Source organism: Lactuca virosa, chromosome 3 (assembly GCF_052849685.1).
Source record: "Lactuca virosa cultivar CGN04683 chromosome 3, Lactuca_virosa_CGN04683_v6, whole genome shotgun sequence".
In the NCBI taxonomy this organism is placed as follows: Eukaryota; Viridiplantae; Streptophyta; class Magnoliopsida; order Asterales; family Asteraceae; genus Lactuca; species Lactuca virosa.
The window spans coordinates 43,508,637-43,524,488 of NC_136428.1; the positions used below are offsets into that span (position 1 = coordinate 43,508,637).

The 15,852-nt window shown below is 38.8% G+C and overlaps 2 protein-coding genes across 2 annotated transcripts; one reads left to right on the forward strand and one right to left on the reverse strand.

The window, feature by feature from the left end:
• The first annotated feature begins 10,490 nt into the window (after window positions 1-10,490).
• Window positions 10,491-12,927, forward strand: LOC145165570 (26S proteasome non-ATPase regulatory subunit 13 homolog B). The gene is made up of 6 exons (XM_079084312.1): window positions 10,491-10,759; window positions 11,483-11,929; window positions 12,003-12,083; window positions 12,150-12,346; window positions 12,430-12,529; window positions 12,613-12,927. The coding sequence occupies exons 1-6, from the start codon at window positions 10,610-10,612 to the stop codon at window positions 12,796-12,798; spliced, it is 1,161 nt and encodes a 386-aa protein (XP_078940438.1). The 5' UTR covers window positions 10,491-10,609; the 3' UTR covers window positions 12,799-12,927.
• Window positions 12,928-13,918: 991 nt separating this feature from the next.
• Window positions 13,919-15,598, reverse strand: LOC145165571 (protein AE7-like). Its single transcript, XM_079084314.1, has 6 exons — window positions 15,466-15,598; window positions 14,809-14,942; window positions 14,590-14,694; window positions 14,399-14,498; window positions 14,244-14,289; window positions 13,919-14,170 (listed from the first exon to the last, which is right to left on the reverse strand). Exons 2-6 carry the CDS (start codon window positions 14,937-14,939, stop codon window positions 14,070-14,072), a joined length of 483 nt encoding a protein of 160 aa, XP_078940440.1. The 5' UTR covers window positions 14,940-14,942; window positions 15,466-15,598; the 3' UTR covers window positions 13,919-14,069.
• Between the last annotated feature and the right edge of the window lie 254 nt (window positions 15,599-15,852).

The following is a 15,852-nucleotide window of genomic DNA, read 5'->3' on the forward strand; positions in this document are numbered from 1 at the left end:
GTTTCCTAGGATTAGCAGGGTACTACAGGAGATTCATTCAGGATTTCTCCAAGATAGCAGTTCCGCTCACCCGACTGACCAAGAAGTCGGTGGTGTTTCGCTGGGGGCCTGAGCAGCAGGCAGCATTTGAGACCCTCAGGCAGAGATTGTGCGAGGCACCGATTCTCACCCTGCCAGAAGGAGTAGAGGATTTTGTAGTCTATTGTGATGCTTCGATCACAAGTATGGGAGCAGTGTTGATGCAGCGAGGGCATGTGATAGCTTACGCCTCTAGACAGTTGAAGCCTCACGAGGCTAACTATCTGACGCATGACTTATAGTTGGGGACAATAGTGTTTGCCCTCAAGATTTGGAGACATTACCTCTATGGGGTCCGCTGTATCATTTACACGGATCACAAGAGTTTGAGGTACCTCATGGATCAGCCGAATCTGAACATGAGGCAGCGCCGATGGTTAGATTTGGTAAAGGACTACGATTGTGAGATCCTTTATCATACGGGCAAGGCCAACGTAGTGGCCGACGCCCTGAGCCGCAAGGCGGTAGCCGCCCCGATCAGGGATATTTGTCTGAGGATGACGGTGATTACTCCATTGTTGGAGCAGATCAGAGAGGCACAGGTTGAGGGCCTGAAGGAGGAGAGACAGAAGTGTGGGCCGAGTAGCTTCCTTTGACTATGACAGTCGAGGATTGTTGACCCTTCATGGGAGAGTTTAGGTACCTTACTGGGGAGGAGTACGGCAGGTACTGATGGACGAGGCCCACAAGTCTCGGTTCTCCATCCACCCAGGGGCGATGAAGATGTACAGAGATCTTCGACCCGACTATTGGTGGCCATGCATGAAGCGGGACGTAGCTTGGTACGTGGAGAGATGCCTGACCTGCAGGAAGGTCAAGGCGGAGCATCAGAGACCCCACGACAAGATGCAGCCGTTAGACATTCCCGTGTGGAAATGGGAGGATATCACCATGGATTTCATCACTAAGCTTCCCAGGACCGCACGTGGAGTTGATTCGATTTGGGTCATAGTGGATCGGTTGACCAAGAGCGCGCATTTCATACCGATTCAGGAGAGTATATCGGCCGAGAAGCTAGCTGATATTTATGTGTGCGAGGTAGTGGCACGGCATGGAGTGCCTGTCTCGGTGGTGTCAGACCGAGATGTCCGGTTTACTTCCAGGTTTTGGAAGCGGTTTCATGACGAGATGGGGACTCGTCTTCACTTCAACACCGCTTTTCACCCTCAGACGGATGGACAAAGTGAGAGGACGATTCAGACCCTCGAGGACATGCTTCGGGCATGTGTACTAGATTTCGGTGGCAGTTGGGATACGTATCTTCCGTTAGCGGAGTTTTCGTATAACAACAGCTACCACTCCAGTATAGACCGACCTCCCTTCGAGATGCTCTACGGGAGGAAGTGAAGGACCCCAATCTGTTGGGGGTGAGGTCGGTCAGCGAGTCATGGGGAGTACAGATGTGGTACTCAAGACCACAGAGTTGATCCAGCAGGTCCGTAGCAGACTGCAGACTGCGCAGAGTCGGCAGAAGAGTTACGCCGACAGGAGGCGTTCGGATTTGGAGTTTCAGGTGGGCGATATGATCCTCCTGAAGGTATCACCCTGGAAGGGTGTTATCAAGTTCCGAAAGAGGGGCAAGCTAGGCCCCAGGTTCATTGGTCCTTTTAGGGTTTTGACCCGAGTAGGTCGGGTCGCCTATCGGTTGGATCTTCCAGCAGAGGTTAGCCAGATCCACAACACTTTCCATGTTTCTCAGTTGAGGAAGTGTTTGGTGGATGAGTCAGCGGTTGTACCCTTGGAGGATATTCAGGTTGATAACAGCCTGAATTATATCGAGAGACCAGTTGCGATCTTGGATCGGAAAACGAAGACTCTGAGGAACAAGGTAGTCCAGCTAGTGAAGGTGCAGTGGCAGCACCGAAAGGGTTCGGAATGGACGTGGGAGGCCGAGGAGGAAATGAGGGAGCATTATCTAGACTTGTTTATAGATTCAGCAGCAACGGACTTCGAGGACGAAGTCTAAGATAAGTGGGGGAGAGTTGTAACGCCCCATTTCTGGTATGTGATTTAAATAAAGTAATTTTCATTTTCTTAAGGGATACTCGACGAGTCTGTAGCCCAACTCGTCGAGTAGAGACGGGATGATCACGCATTTTAAGTTGGCTACTCGGCGATTCCATATGAAGGGACTCGGCGAGTCTGCCTGTCTGGATGAAGCCCTAATTTCAAGGGTTTGTACCCTATATAAACGTCATTATAGCCTCCCACCCCACCCTCCAGCACCTTTAGAGCATTTCCCCTGTAAACCCTAGCCCCCATTGTTGAGCTTGAGTGTGTTTGTGCTAGTTTGGAGGTTTTGGAAGAGAAAGAAAGAAGGAAGGATCCAAAGGAGAAGAAGAAGATCCAGAGTCTCTTGATCATCAGCCCCACATTCTGGTACTAAAGCTTGTACCTTGCTTGTTATTTCCATTTGATAGTCTTGTATGCTTAGATGTGCTTCTTTTTGGGACTTTTTGGATCCAAACTCGAGATTGGGACTCCTATAAGGAAATGGATCTTAGATCTGAGTATATTTGAGCTGTAGGAGCTCAAAGTAGCTGCCTTTATGCACCCAAGGTCGAGTTCCAAACCCTAAGACCCCATTGTTAGCTTATTTTGATGTTCTAGCCTCATTTCTTCATGCATGCACGTAAAGTTGGAAACTTTACGTGTAAAACCAACCCTAAGAGCCTAGATCTATGATTTGGAAGCACGAAAATCGATTAGAATCGACTGTATAGTAATAGCATGCTTGGGACTCGGCGAGTTGTTCTTCAACTCGGCGAGTTGTTCTTCAGGCTCGACGAGTTGTTCTTACGACTCGGCGAGTCGCAGACTGGACGTGTTCATATGATGAAGGAGAACTCGACGAGTTGTTCATACAACTCGGCAAGTCGGATGAAGTTAGACTCGATCTATGTATCGAAGAAGAACTCGTCGAGTCTTCGCCAAACTCGACGAGTAGAAGCGAGTAGAGGACTATAACGGATGAAAGGGACTCGGCGAGTTGGCGGCCCAACTCGGCGAGTCCGGTCAACTGGAAGTTGACTTTGACCAGGAAGTTGACTTTGACCGGGGGTAAAATAGTCATTTCACCCTCAGTTTAGTTATCAGTATTTGATTGAGTATATTTATGGGAATTGTAGCCGGGGAGATACCGGAGAAGCAGCAGACAGTTCCCGAGTAGCTTTTTCAGCATCCAGCTTACGAGGTGAGTTTCCTTCCAGTAGGAACGGGTCTACGGCCACAATGCCGGCCTGTTTAGTTAGCAGTAGTTCCGGACTTCGGTCCGATGCAGTAGTCCAGTGTGCTTGATGTCTTTGTGATTCAAGCATGTCTTTATGTTATGTGTTTCAGACTTCGGTCCGATGCAGTATGCAGTATATGTGCTATGTTAGTAGTTATGATTATGCTATGCTATGTTCAGTCAGTTTCCGGACTTCGGTCCGATGCAGAGGGCAAGGCCCTGGTTAGTTCCGGACTTCGGTCCGATGCAGTTTCCGGACTTCGGTCAGATGCAGAGGGCAAGGCCCTGGTTAGTTCTGGACTTCGGTCCGATGCAGTTTCCGGACTTCGGTCTGATGCAGAGGGCAAGGCCCTGGTTAGTTCCGGACTTTGGTCCGATGCAGTTTCTGGATTTCGGTCCGATGCAGTGGGCAAGGCCCAGTAGTTGTTTTATATGTTATTGTATGGTATGTGGTAGATTGGGGGAACTCACTAAGCTTTGTGCTTACAGTTTCAGTTTTTGGTTTCAGGTACTTCCGCAAGTAAAGGGAAGAGCTCGGGATGATGGCATGGTACACACCACAGTTTCAGTTTTATCCTGGGAGTTTTATTCAGATATTTCGATATGATTGATACAGTATTTGTTTTGACACAGTTACTTGACTTTTGAGTTACTCACTCTATGGTTCTTAGTATGTATGACATTCGATGATGTGATTTTAGTAATATTAAAACAAAAATTTTTGGGTCGTATTTTGGGATGTTTCAATGACTTTGACCTTGACTAGGATTGCGTGACCCTTGTAAGGGTTACGAGTATGAGTATGAGTTGATAACTTGGAAGAGTTGTCGTGTAGGGAGTAAGGAGTCGAGGAGAGTCGATTTCCACATCGAGATCAGTGCAGACACTACGCGGTATTGAGGTGAGTTACCTTCCAGTAGAAGTGGGTCTACGGCCACAATACCGACCCACTAGTAGGAGTTGTTTGTTAGATGATTGTCTTCGTGATATTCATCTAGGTTTGCTACTACCTGATGTGAGTGTGTGCTAGCAAGATATGTTATATGTGATAGAGGTAGTAGGAGGGGATTAGTCCCCCAGTTCGGTTGTTAGGATCGAAGGGTAGGTCGGGCACCCTAGATATGACTGACAATATGTTTATGTGATATGATATTATGTGGTAGTAGTAGGAGGTGAAACAGTCCTCGTATTTCGGTTGTTAGGACCGAAGGGTAGGTCAGCACCCCAGAATGGCTTGACATGGGTAGGTCAGCACCCCAGAATGGCTTGACATGGGTTGGTCAGCACCCCAGAACGGCTTGACATGGGTAGGTCGGCACCCCAGAATGGTCGGACCGGTAGGTCGGGCACCCCAGAATTGCTCGACAGTATATATGTTATGTGACTGTATGGTATGCGGTATGGGGGAACTCACTAAGCTTCGTGCTTACAGTTTTCAGTCTTGTTTCAGGTACCTCTTCGGCAAAGGGGAAGGAGTCGGCGCGGTAGCGGCACATCACACACATGCATGATTTCCGCACTATGGGATTTCTTGGGATTGTACTCTGATTTTTATTACTATTGATGATATGATTTTGAGACACATTGTTACAGTTTTATAAATTGACTTGACATTGGTAATGTTTTTGGTTAACCGTTTTATGAGTTACTTAATTGAAAATGAAATTTTTGGCCTTGAAAATTGGGATGTTACACATAACACTTTCCATGTGTGTTATTTGAGGAAGTTCACGGGAGAAGTTCCCGACATAATTCCAATTTATGAGTTAAGGATAGACGAAAACAGGAGGCTAATTGAAGAACCGGAGGCGATTGTTGACCGTAAGACTAAGAAGTTGCGACACAAGATGGTCGACTTAGTGCTTGTGCGATGGAAACATACGAATGGGCCAAATCTCACTTGGGAAACGAAGAGTGACATGATGAGTCACTATCCACATTTGTTTGCTGATGCATGATTCCGGGACGGAATCATCCTAAGGGGGGAGAGAATTGTAACGTCCGTGTTTCTAGGCTAAGCATTAGTATGATGATGCAATAGTCTAGGTCAACCATTATAACGTACTTTCAAGCAATAAAGATGAATTACTGGAATATTATGTGAATTATGTGATTTTATGTGATTATATACTTGTTTGTAAAGATATAATAAAAATAAGCGTCAAAAATAAAATGTTAGATAAGCCTGATATCTATGAAGAAAGTTGTAGAGGTCATGACAAAGATTTTGGACTTATAAAGAACGCCGAAATCCAAGTTATAACGAAGAAGTTATGACCTGTCGAAGTTTCGCAGCAGAACCGGCACGACACTGCGTGATGTAAAAAGTGAGTTTACGATAAAGTGCTTTTTAGCCTTACCGATCTAAATGAAAGTCGTAGTACATGTTAAACCAAGAGCGTGCATAAAAAGAACGTCAAAATCTGACTTCTATGAGGAAGTTATGAATTTTCTAAGATTTGATATAGCTGTGTGCAGCCCGAAATTCGAATTATAGATCGAGCGATTTTTAGCCGACCCGACCTAAACGATAATCGAAGATCTCGTCAATAGTAGTTCAACGGTAAAAAGACAGACAAAAACGGACGTCGTATGAAGAAGTTATGAATTTTTAACGGACTTTTCCTGTCCCAGCCTGTTAAAAATATAACTTTAAAAATAAAGTCAAAATTAGCCGACGAAGTCTAAACGAAAGGTTATCCGAAGGGAACGCCTCGCGTAGGGGGGAACGCCCCGTGTTATCGCAAGCACTTGGTCTCGGATCGGCCACGATGACCCAACGGACTTCGGACATCTGTCATATGAACGCGTAACGTAGGCCGAAGCACCCTGCGTCCGAGGAACGCGCTGCGTACCCTCGCAGGAACGCCCCACGTAGCCAACAACTCTCGGCCTATAAAAGGGTGCGAGGGCCAGCCATATTTTTCACTTCTTCAACACTTCTTTCTCACTCTACTCTCTCTCTAGCCACCCTAACCACCCTCGAAGTCTAGGGAACCTCCCTAGCACTAGAAGAAAGCCCCGAAGCACCCGAAGGCCCCGAGAAAAAGAGTTTTTCGGTTTAGAAACTCTGCCCCCGCAGAGCCCGGTTTTTAAGCAAACCTCCCGGTTTCATCAAACAAGATTATTTTAAGAAGCGAAGTGTTGTCCGAATCACCACCTTATCAAGTACGTGTATAGTCACTTTCATCTTACACATAGATATGAAGTATTTTATATAAATTACGTGCTATGTGTGTATATTATCTGTTTACCTGAGATCTATGCTGGATGAAAGATCTAAACCTCTTTTTTTCAGATTTGAACCTTTCTTTCAGATCTAAACTTTTTCTTTCAGATCTGAACATTTTCCTTCAGATCTAAACTGTATATATATATATATATATATATATATATATATATATATATATATATATATATATAATACTTTGAGATCTATGATGTATGAAAGATTTAAACTTCGTTTTTCAGATCTGAAATGTATATGTATTTTGTATCTACAAATATGTTGGGTAAAACATTGGTAGATGAAATAGTTGGTGTGTGATGAAATAAAATGATGAGAGGCCTCGGTGTTGTCGATGATCCAATCATCTAACGGAGTATGGATAACGACCACAGAATTTTCTAGGAAGTCCCGTGGAACGATAGCAGGCTCGCAACCTGTAGGTGTTTATTTGAACTAAGTGTTCACCAGGTGTACTCCATCCCCCTCGTGGTTGCCTTATTTGACATAAATTGCTGAGGTATCCCCTAAGCAATGTTATTACCCCGATGATAATCCTTAGGCTAGGTCCCTTTTATTAGATGTTTTAGGGACGTAAAGTGAGGATAACGGAAACGGGTAATTGGGTCTGTTTGGTTTGATGAAATTAATAAACTTATTTATTGTGGGTTGAAAACCCTATATGCTCACCAGGCTCCCAAGCCTGACCCACTCAGTTTCTTGTATTAAAGGTAGTGGCAAGAGCATAGTTGGATGATCTGACGAGAGATTATGGATTTATAGGTCAGTAGAAAATATATAGAATGTTGTAAAGGCCTATATTGTATTCAAAGGCCATTTTGTTTTGTGGCCTATGATGTTTTGTTTATGCTTTTGATATGTATTGATGATGACATCCAAAGTTTTGTAATATAATGAAAATACATTTCTTTAAGAAATACTTTGATAAATTTTTATCATATTTTGTTTTGGGAACAAATTCCGCAACACTTTTCTTTGAAAGATTACTCTGATTTTATTATAAAAGCATAAACGAAATCAGTTTTTTTCCGTGAAAATGGGGATGTCACACTATAAATATATGTTTTGTATTATTTTTATATACTAATATATACCGGGGTCGGGTCCAGGGTCGGAGATTAGAAGTATCCCCATTTTTTTATTCGAGGATTCTCCATCCTTGTCCCCATCCCGGGTCAACTTGGAGATTCCCTAGTCAAAACAGGTGCGGGTTTCAGGTTCCCCATCGGGTATGGGGTTTTTTGTCATGCGTACCTAGTGATATTTTAGTAGGAGTTCGAGTGTTTCTTTACTTGGTTAACATTATTCTTTTATCTTGTTCTTTTTGTTTATAATACACACTTGTTAGCCAAGGATTTTGATCACCAACATCTTTTCTACATCTTGATCAACATTTGAGTTTTCAAGTTTTTTTTTAAAGGAGTTTGATTTGAGAGTCATTTGTCGCTTCTTTAAAGACACTTGAATTTGGTAGAATTTCCTTGTTCGAAGACCACTAAAAAGATGATTCATCAAACAACACGTTTCGAGAAGTGTAGAATTTCCCGATTGTTAGATCTCAACATCACCAACTTTTTCTTTGTTCATCCTACCCTACAAAGATACACATGATAGACTTTTTTTCAATTTTGATGGCAACTGATCAAGAACAAACACATAAAATACGCACACAAATACTCGATTCCATATTTTTTTCAAACAGTGAAAGAGAAAATAACATTTGTTAAGGAATCATGTTGATGATAAATGTTGCAGTTTTCATTGCTTCTACCTAAAATCGTCGAGGGGCATTTTTTTTTTCATGAAGCATACTTTGATATATTTCTGCCAAGTGTCTGTTCTTCCTTTCCAACACTTCATTTTGTTATGAAGTGATAGCACACGTGGATTGGTGGCTTATTTTTTTTCTTCTTGAAGAAAGTCCAGGAAATCATTTGAAGTGTATTCTCTGCCATTTTTGGTACGTAAACATCGAACTCTTTTGCCAATATATATGATTATGAGCGTGTTCGGCACGTAGCGTTTAGGAGCGTTTGAGAGCTTCTAGCGTTTGACAAAATGCTCCATTTTGAACAGAAAGTCTTGTTTGGCACTGCAAGCTTCTAGCGTTTAGTTTAAACAAAACGCTTCAAATCCAAAAGCTACTTCATGTAGCGTTTAACAAAACGCTACAAGCTACAAGCTACTCACTACCAGCTAGTTTTGCCGAACACGTCCTATGCTAACTTCATGAACTCTTTTAATTTTGAAAGAGTTTTAGATTTATTTCCCATAAAATAAACCCACAAATCCATTGAAAAGACATCAATGAAGGCCATTATGAACTTTAAACCTCTAAAAGAATGTTGCTTGATTACTCTTCGTATGGCAACTGATGTGCTTTTCGATATTGACAACTTGAACATAATGTGTGCCTTCTTACATCTAGTTATGGAAGTTCCTTCAACATCAATTTCATCAACATGTTATATGTTGGAATAGTTGACATGACTCAGTCGCATGTGACATGACTCAGTCGCATGTGACATAACTCTGTCTTCTTGTTTTGTCCACATATGTAATTTATGCTGACATCACGTAGACCGTTTCCATCATATGTCCGTCATCATCGTGTTACCATTAACCTTAATTTCTTGGTAAAATTTCACATCTTGTGGACCAAACATATATTTGGCTAGGTGTCACTTTCTTCTGTAGTTGTAGTTAGGGGTGTTCAAAAATATCCGCATCCGAAATTCAAATCCGAACTTCCGCAATTCTGAATCCGAATTAATCGAAAAATCGGATATCTGGAATTTCAGATATCCGATTTTTCGGATTCGGATATGGATAATGTTTTTCAAAATTTTCGGATATTTGATATCTGAAAAATATAATTATAAAATTCAATTTTTTTTTTTGGAAATAACCACTTTTACTCTTTTACCCTTTAGTTGTAGTTTAAGGTTGCACACATGCGGCGTTTTTCTTTTCCTCCCAATTCACATTTAGTACAACGTTTAGATTTGGATAACCCTTTGTGATTCAGTACGTAACTATGAATTTATACTTTATAGAGGTAATAAAAAACAATTGATACTGATTACTACACGTCTACATATTAATTTGAAGCATATGCATATAATCAGTAAATAAATAGCTTGATGCATATGTATAAAAGCTTTCACGAAATACAAGGTCGTAAATAGTTGGAAACAAACCTCATTATATAACATAAAACCTTATGTTTTATCTTCAATTACACTATCAAATGTTGCTTTTTGATGTTTAAGGAATACTTGATACAATTTGATTGTTTTTATTCTAAAAGTATATCACCAGTGTGTGGCTATGTGCTTTAATCACATGCATTTAATGATGTTACAAATTGTAATTTGTTTTATAATTGTCGATGGATATTATTTGTTTGTGGATTATTAATTGATAGATGAAAGTTTACAATTTGAAACGTTCAAATTTTGGATATCCGATTTTGGTATCCGAATTTTCGGATACAGACTCGGATACCAAAAAATCGGTTTTTAAATATTTTTTTAATATTTTTTAATTACGGACAAAATAGTCGTTCAAATTTTATAATGTCGTGCGAATTTATAATGTTTACTGAATTTTAAAATGTCATCCGAATTTAATAGTAATAATATTAAAATATAAAATAAAAGGAAAAAAAATCCAAAACAAAATGGAAAAAAAAATAATATCAAATCAAAAATAAAAAGTTGATTTGATTGATGTTAGGAGGTAAAATTAGTTAGGGGTACTTATAGCACAAACCATTAGTGATCATTCTAAGAAAAGCATAACCATGGTTATAAGTTGTAACATTAGCAACTCCAAAAGAGTTGGGAAAGATAACCTAACAACCCATGTGATATTCGGTTCGGGTCAAAGATCCAGATTGGAAAATCACCAAATTCTCAAATTTATCTCCAATCCCACATGTTGGTTTCTTTGAGCAAAAGAAAACACCGACGATACAGAGGAAGGGTTTTATATTAAAATCTTCTACCCGGAGGCTTCATCTCGCAACTCATTGTCGTCGGAGTCAGTCGAAGATGGCGGCTCTTCAGTATCTTGATTCTCTTCGTAGTAGTCATCCGGAGCTATCGGATTGGTACAATACGCTTGCCGATCTGTACCAAAGGAAGCTATGGCATCAACTCACTCTGAAGCTTGAACAGTTCGTTGCTCTTGCCGTTTTCCAGGTCTCTTTCGCTTACGTTCATATGATATTTTATGCAATTTGGTTTTACTGTGAAATGGAACTTGTTTCCTCTTGTTTTAAGAAGTCTAGGGTTTCGCTTTGATTTGATTTTTATGGATGTTTGAAAATTGTATCTCTTATTATTCAAATCAAGGGTCTGGATGAAAGTTATGTGCCTGGTTAGGCTAATATGAAGTAGGATTTTCACGTTAAAATAGCTATAATTCTGCAGGTTAAAGAAATAAACTGATAACTACATCAATGTTCACAAAATAAAATACTTATAGAAGAATGGATCTTGAAAAATCCATACTCAGATACTCTTCTTAACTTGAAGAGTACAGGTTTGACAAAGAAAATTAGAGGACCCACTTTTTGGTTCTTGAAGCAGTATTTGTTTTTTTGCATAAGATATTAGTTTGATGGCAAAAATTGAAAATAGTCCTTTATTGAGAACCTACTCTTTTCAATTAGGTAACTGAATAAAATAAGTGATTGCATATTTTGGTAACTAAAAGAAGGCTAACAATTTGAGGCATTGATGAATTAGAAACAATCTATCTTTGAAAATGAAATTGAATGAGTAGTAGCAGCTCATGTGTAGTTCAATATCTTAACTGTTTTAGATTATAAGAACAGTACCCATGTCCCATTAGAATAAATAAACAATATATTTTTCCTTGCAATTATACACATTTAATTCCTACCATAATCTTTATTTCAGGCTGGTGATGCTCTCATACAACTATATAACAATTTCATAACCGACTTTGAGACCAAGATCAACCTCCTCAAACTAGCACACTTTGCAGTCATAGTCTCCAGGCAATACTCAGAAAAAGAAGCTGCCATCAGTTACCTTGATGGGGTCATTGAGAAGCTCAGAGCCACAAAAGAGACACGTATAGAGGAGCCAGTTCTTTACATCAAAATGCAAATAGCCGTTTTTAATCTTGAAAAAGGTGATCAAAAGGAGTGCAAGAACCTTCTAGAAGATGGAAAGAGCACTCTTGATAGCATGACTGACATTGATCCATCAGTATACGCCAATTATTACTGGATGTCATCTCAGTACCATAAAACCCGCCAAGAGTTTGCTGAGTTTTACAAAAGTGCCCTTCTTTATTTAGCATACACCTCAGTAGAGTCTCTTTCAGACTCTTTTAAGCTGGTATGCAGTTATCATAATTTCAAAATGTTGTATCTTTCTTTAAGATTTGTAAATATTTTATTTTATATTTTAGGATCTTGCATTTGATCTATCGCTATCTGCATTGCTGGGAGAGAACGTGTACAATTTTGGGGAGCTGCTTGCACATCCAATTGTAAGTATTTTGATGTTGTTTTCTTGTAAATTGATATGGGACATAATTTGAACGTTTTTTGTGCAGATAAAGAGTCTGATAGGGACAAAGGTTGAATGGCTGTACTACATTCTAGAAGCATTTAACTCTGGAGATTTAGTGAAATATCAAGAGTTATGTCGTGTTCATAGAGCTGCTCTTAGTGGTCAGCCTGCTTTGGTGGAGAATGAAAAGAAACTTCTGGAAAAGATTAACATTCTCTGCTTGATGGAAATTATCTTCAGGTTTTCTCTTCATTTGATAATCTTTCAAAAGACAGAAGAGTTTTTGAGTTTGATTTTTTATATGTAATTTTGTTTGGTTGTAGTCGACCATCGGAAGAGAGAACTATTCCACTGAGCATCATTGCTGAGCGGACAAAACTTACAGTTGAAGATGTGGAATATCTTCTGATGAAGAGTCTATCTGTAAGTCCATTTGTATAAAAACTATTATTATTATTAATATTAATAAATAATAATGTCATATATGTTGTTGATTGCATTTGTAGGTTCATCTGATTGAGGGTATAATCGACCAAGTTGATGGGACAGTTTACGTATCGTGGGTGCAGCCAAGGGTTCTGGGAATTGCTCAGATTAAGTCGTTGCGTGATCGTCTGGATGGATGGGTTGGGAAAGTACACACCGCGTTGCTATCTGTGGAAGCTGAGACTCCCGATCTAGTTGCCTCTTAGTCTTGTTCATGTCTGTAACAATCTCTTGAAAAAAACTAAAGAAGAGCAGTGTCAAGAGATTAATGTTGAGCTGACTTGTTTTGCACCACTGTGTAATTTGGCATCTGTTTTCAGGCGCCTCTTCTCTTCTCTTGTGTACCTTACCTTTTTTTTCTTAGAGTTCTTGATTTATGGGTGGATTGGAGTTCTTTTTGGAGATTTTAATATACACAACTGTTGTTTTTCTTTCAGAGAATCATATTTTCATTTCTTACTTTTGTTCCTTTTATGATTAGTTATATAATGTTTTCTTGCAAATGATTACAGAATTAAATTCCATTAGAATTTTAAAGAATGTAACATACAATCCAAGTCAATTTCCTTGAATAAAATCATGAATATAATTCCAATCCCTCCTCATTTGTATAGATGATCGAAATATTCCTTTTAAATACTATCAATGAGAACAGTTTCCTTATAGTCCATCAGATGCTTGACTGTCTACACCTTACACTCATTAGTCATTCTTATGGGACTTGTGCATTGTTACTTCATAACTTTGTTTCTTTTTATTATTGATTTTGAAATTTATTGCTTAATATTTGTTTCATAATCTATTGCTGCGTGCCTATATATTTTGTGTTTAATAATACATATAATGTTTCTTCTTATCTAAACTTATTCTGTAAATGATCTCAAAAATAATGGGAAGCGTATACAAAAGAGTTCCATACTTGCATGGAATCAAATATACGGGAATTTTATAATGTCTTAATTTACATCCCAGAGTCTTTTGATAGCTATATCACCAAACAAAAAATATACTGTATATAATTAAATTCAATTCCATGTCAACGAAACATATTCCAGTTCCTTCCAAACATTACACACACTGAACACCTAGAACAGCTTAGGGTGACACAAATAACATGTTGCTGTTCCTATGATTTGAAATTTGAAGGTTCACATCACATACAGGTTCAACCAAAGAGCATGGTCATATTTAGCTCGTGAATGGAATAAAAACTCTATTGACCAGGGACATCAGATGTATGACCTGACTTCTAATACATGTAATTACGATAACATTCAAGCCACTACTTTAATATCATGCATAAGAAAGGTGATTCAGCCAAAACCATCAAACCAAAAAACACAAATAAATTTTTATATGTGAAAATATCACTACAAGGATACAAAAAACTTTTACTAGAAGAAATAGAGATCTACATGTGTATTATTTATAGATATCTAAAGTCTTGGTTGAACTTGTGTTTCTGTAATGGATGATTTCATTCATAAGATGGAGTCAAACATTCATCAACCATATCAACCAGATTCGGATTTTCCAGTGCAGCAGCAACCCGTTCCTTATCATTCAATTGCTTGTTCACTGCACAACACAACAAGAGAATTAAGTAATTAAGTATGTATGTGCATATACAGATTCAGAAGAGAATTAAGACCTGCATCTTCAGTCGCATGAGTCCCAGGAGCCACCTTGATGTCAACCTAATTAAGTGAGAGTAGAGTCACCAACATATTTCAATATAACATAATGGACCAAAAAACTTTCTTCAAAAAGATTGAATCTGCAACTGAAGTATAAATATATACCTACCTTGAAACGGGAAGGAAGGCTGCGCATAAGTTTAACACGTAAACAAAGGCCAATCACAGTTGCCATACTACAATGCTCAACTGTTGGTGTAAAAGTGACACTGATAACAAGTAGTAATTATGTCACACTCACAGAGAGAAAAAACTGCCATAAAACTATGTAAAAAAAAAGCAAGAATAAAGATTACTTACCGAACATAGCTACGCTTATCATCTACCTCAATGGCATCTTCTGTAATTACTTTCAGTTCTTCTAGAGAATAAGGATGTTCAGGATCTTTAATGTCTCTTATATGGTGTAGGAACTCTTACGCTAAGGAGGACAGAGGATATTCAATATTGTATATTATGTAAATAGTACTAATACAAATGATATTCATGAAAGAAATTAAATTAAGTTGAAGAAGGATATCAAATATTTCTAGTTGGTCAATGAGTTCAGTTGCATATTCATCAAAATCGCCATCACCAGGTCTACTTCGAACAGGGCGTTCCTTCTTTTCATATACAACTGGATTTGCATTGATTAAGGCCGGTGCCATTTTCTGCGTGAGTTACATGTTTGTGATCGGAAGTTACAATAATTCAAGTTTGAGGAAGCACATATAAATTAGAACACTCAGAAAAAAACGAAAACATGTTCACAAATTGGAACAACAACAGATAAAGCAAAAGTTAACGAGCACCTAATTTAGGTGTCATTTTTATTAGGGCTTTGTGAATTGAGTATATATTACATTTTGATTTATTTTTCTTATTACAACTAACAGTTTTATATTTGGACTTATTAATCAGCCAACATGAACCATTTTTGTAACCCTTAAAAACATGAACAACAAACACATCAGATATCATATATCAACAGCAAATCAGAAGTAGCAAACAAGTAGCTGTGGCTATCGAAGGCAGTTTAAAAAAAAGAAATCGACTAACATCGATTGATAATAACACCAACATCAATTGATAACCATGAATTTGGTATCACTTTATATCAAGATTGGCGATTTAAAAAGAAAGCAGAAAAAAGGAAGAAAGAAAGCAGGAAAAAAAAGGAAGAAAGAATGGAACCTAAGGTGGGTTGCGACAGTGTAGCTCTGGCTATCGAAGGTCTCCGGCCGGTGGCTCCGTCGGTTGAACAACGGTCGTCGAAAATCCTTCACGGCGTTGGCGACCAGAAACCAAAGGCCTAAATCGTAGCGTTTTGACCGATTAAATTGGAAAATTTTCCAATAAAGTCATGAAGTTTGGTTCTATCAACGTAAAAGTCTTTTATTTTATTTTTTTTTCAATTTAGCCCAAAAAAAAAAAATATTTGCAAAATAAACCATTTTCCCGGTTAATGTCGATTTTTAGGGGTTTTCTGAAAATTTTAAGGATTTTTCTGAAAATAAACAATCATAGATGATTTTTTCATTAATAGGGTTAAAGTTTAAGATTTTTTTTTGAAAAATTTTC

What these genes read in the sequence shown, in the direction of transcription:
- LOC145165570 (XM_079084312.1), top strand. Translation starts at nt 10,610, where the DNA reads ATGGCGGCTCTTCAGTATCTTGATTCTCTTCGTAGTAGTCATCCGGAG. An exon ending in TTTCAGACTCTTTTAAGCTG is followed by an intron (nt 11,930 to 12,002) that starts GTATGCAGTTAT and finishes TTTATATTTTAG; the next exon opens with GATCTTGCATTTGATCTATC. An exon ending in AGCTGCTTGCACATCCAATT is followed by an intron (nt 12,084 to 12,149) that starts GTAAGTATTTTG and finishes TTTTTTGTGCAG; the next exon opens with ATAAAGAGTCTGATAGGGAC.
- LOC145165571 (XM_079084314.1), bottom strand. Translation starts at nt 14,939, where the DNA reads ATGGCACCGGCCTTAATCAATGCAAATCCAGTTGTATATGAAAAGAAG. An exon ending in GACCAACTAGAAATATTTGA is followed by an intron (nt 14,695 to 14,808) that starts TATCCTTCTTCA and finishes AGAGTTCCTACA; the next exon opens with CCATATAAGAGACATTAAAG. An exon ending in GCCTTCCTTCCCGTTTCAAG is followed by an intron (nt 14,290 to 14,398) that starts GTAGGTATATAT and finishes TCACTTAATTAG; the next exon opens with GTTGACATCAAGGTGGCTCC.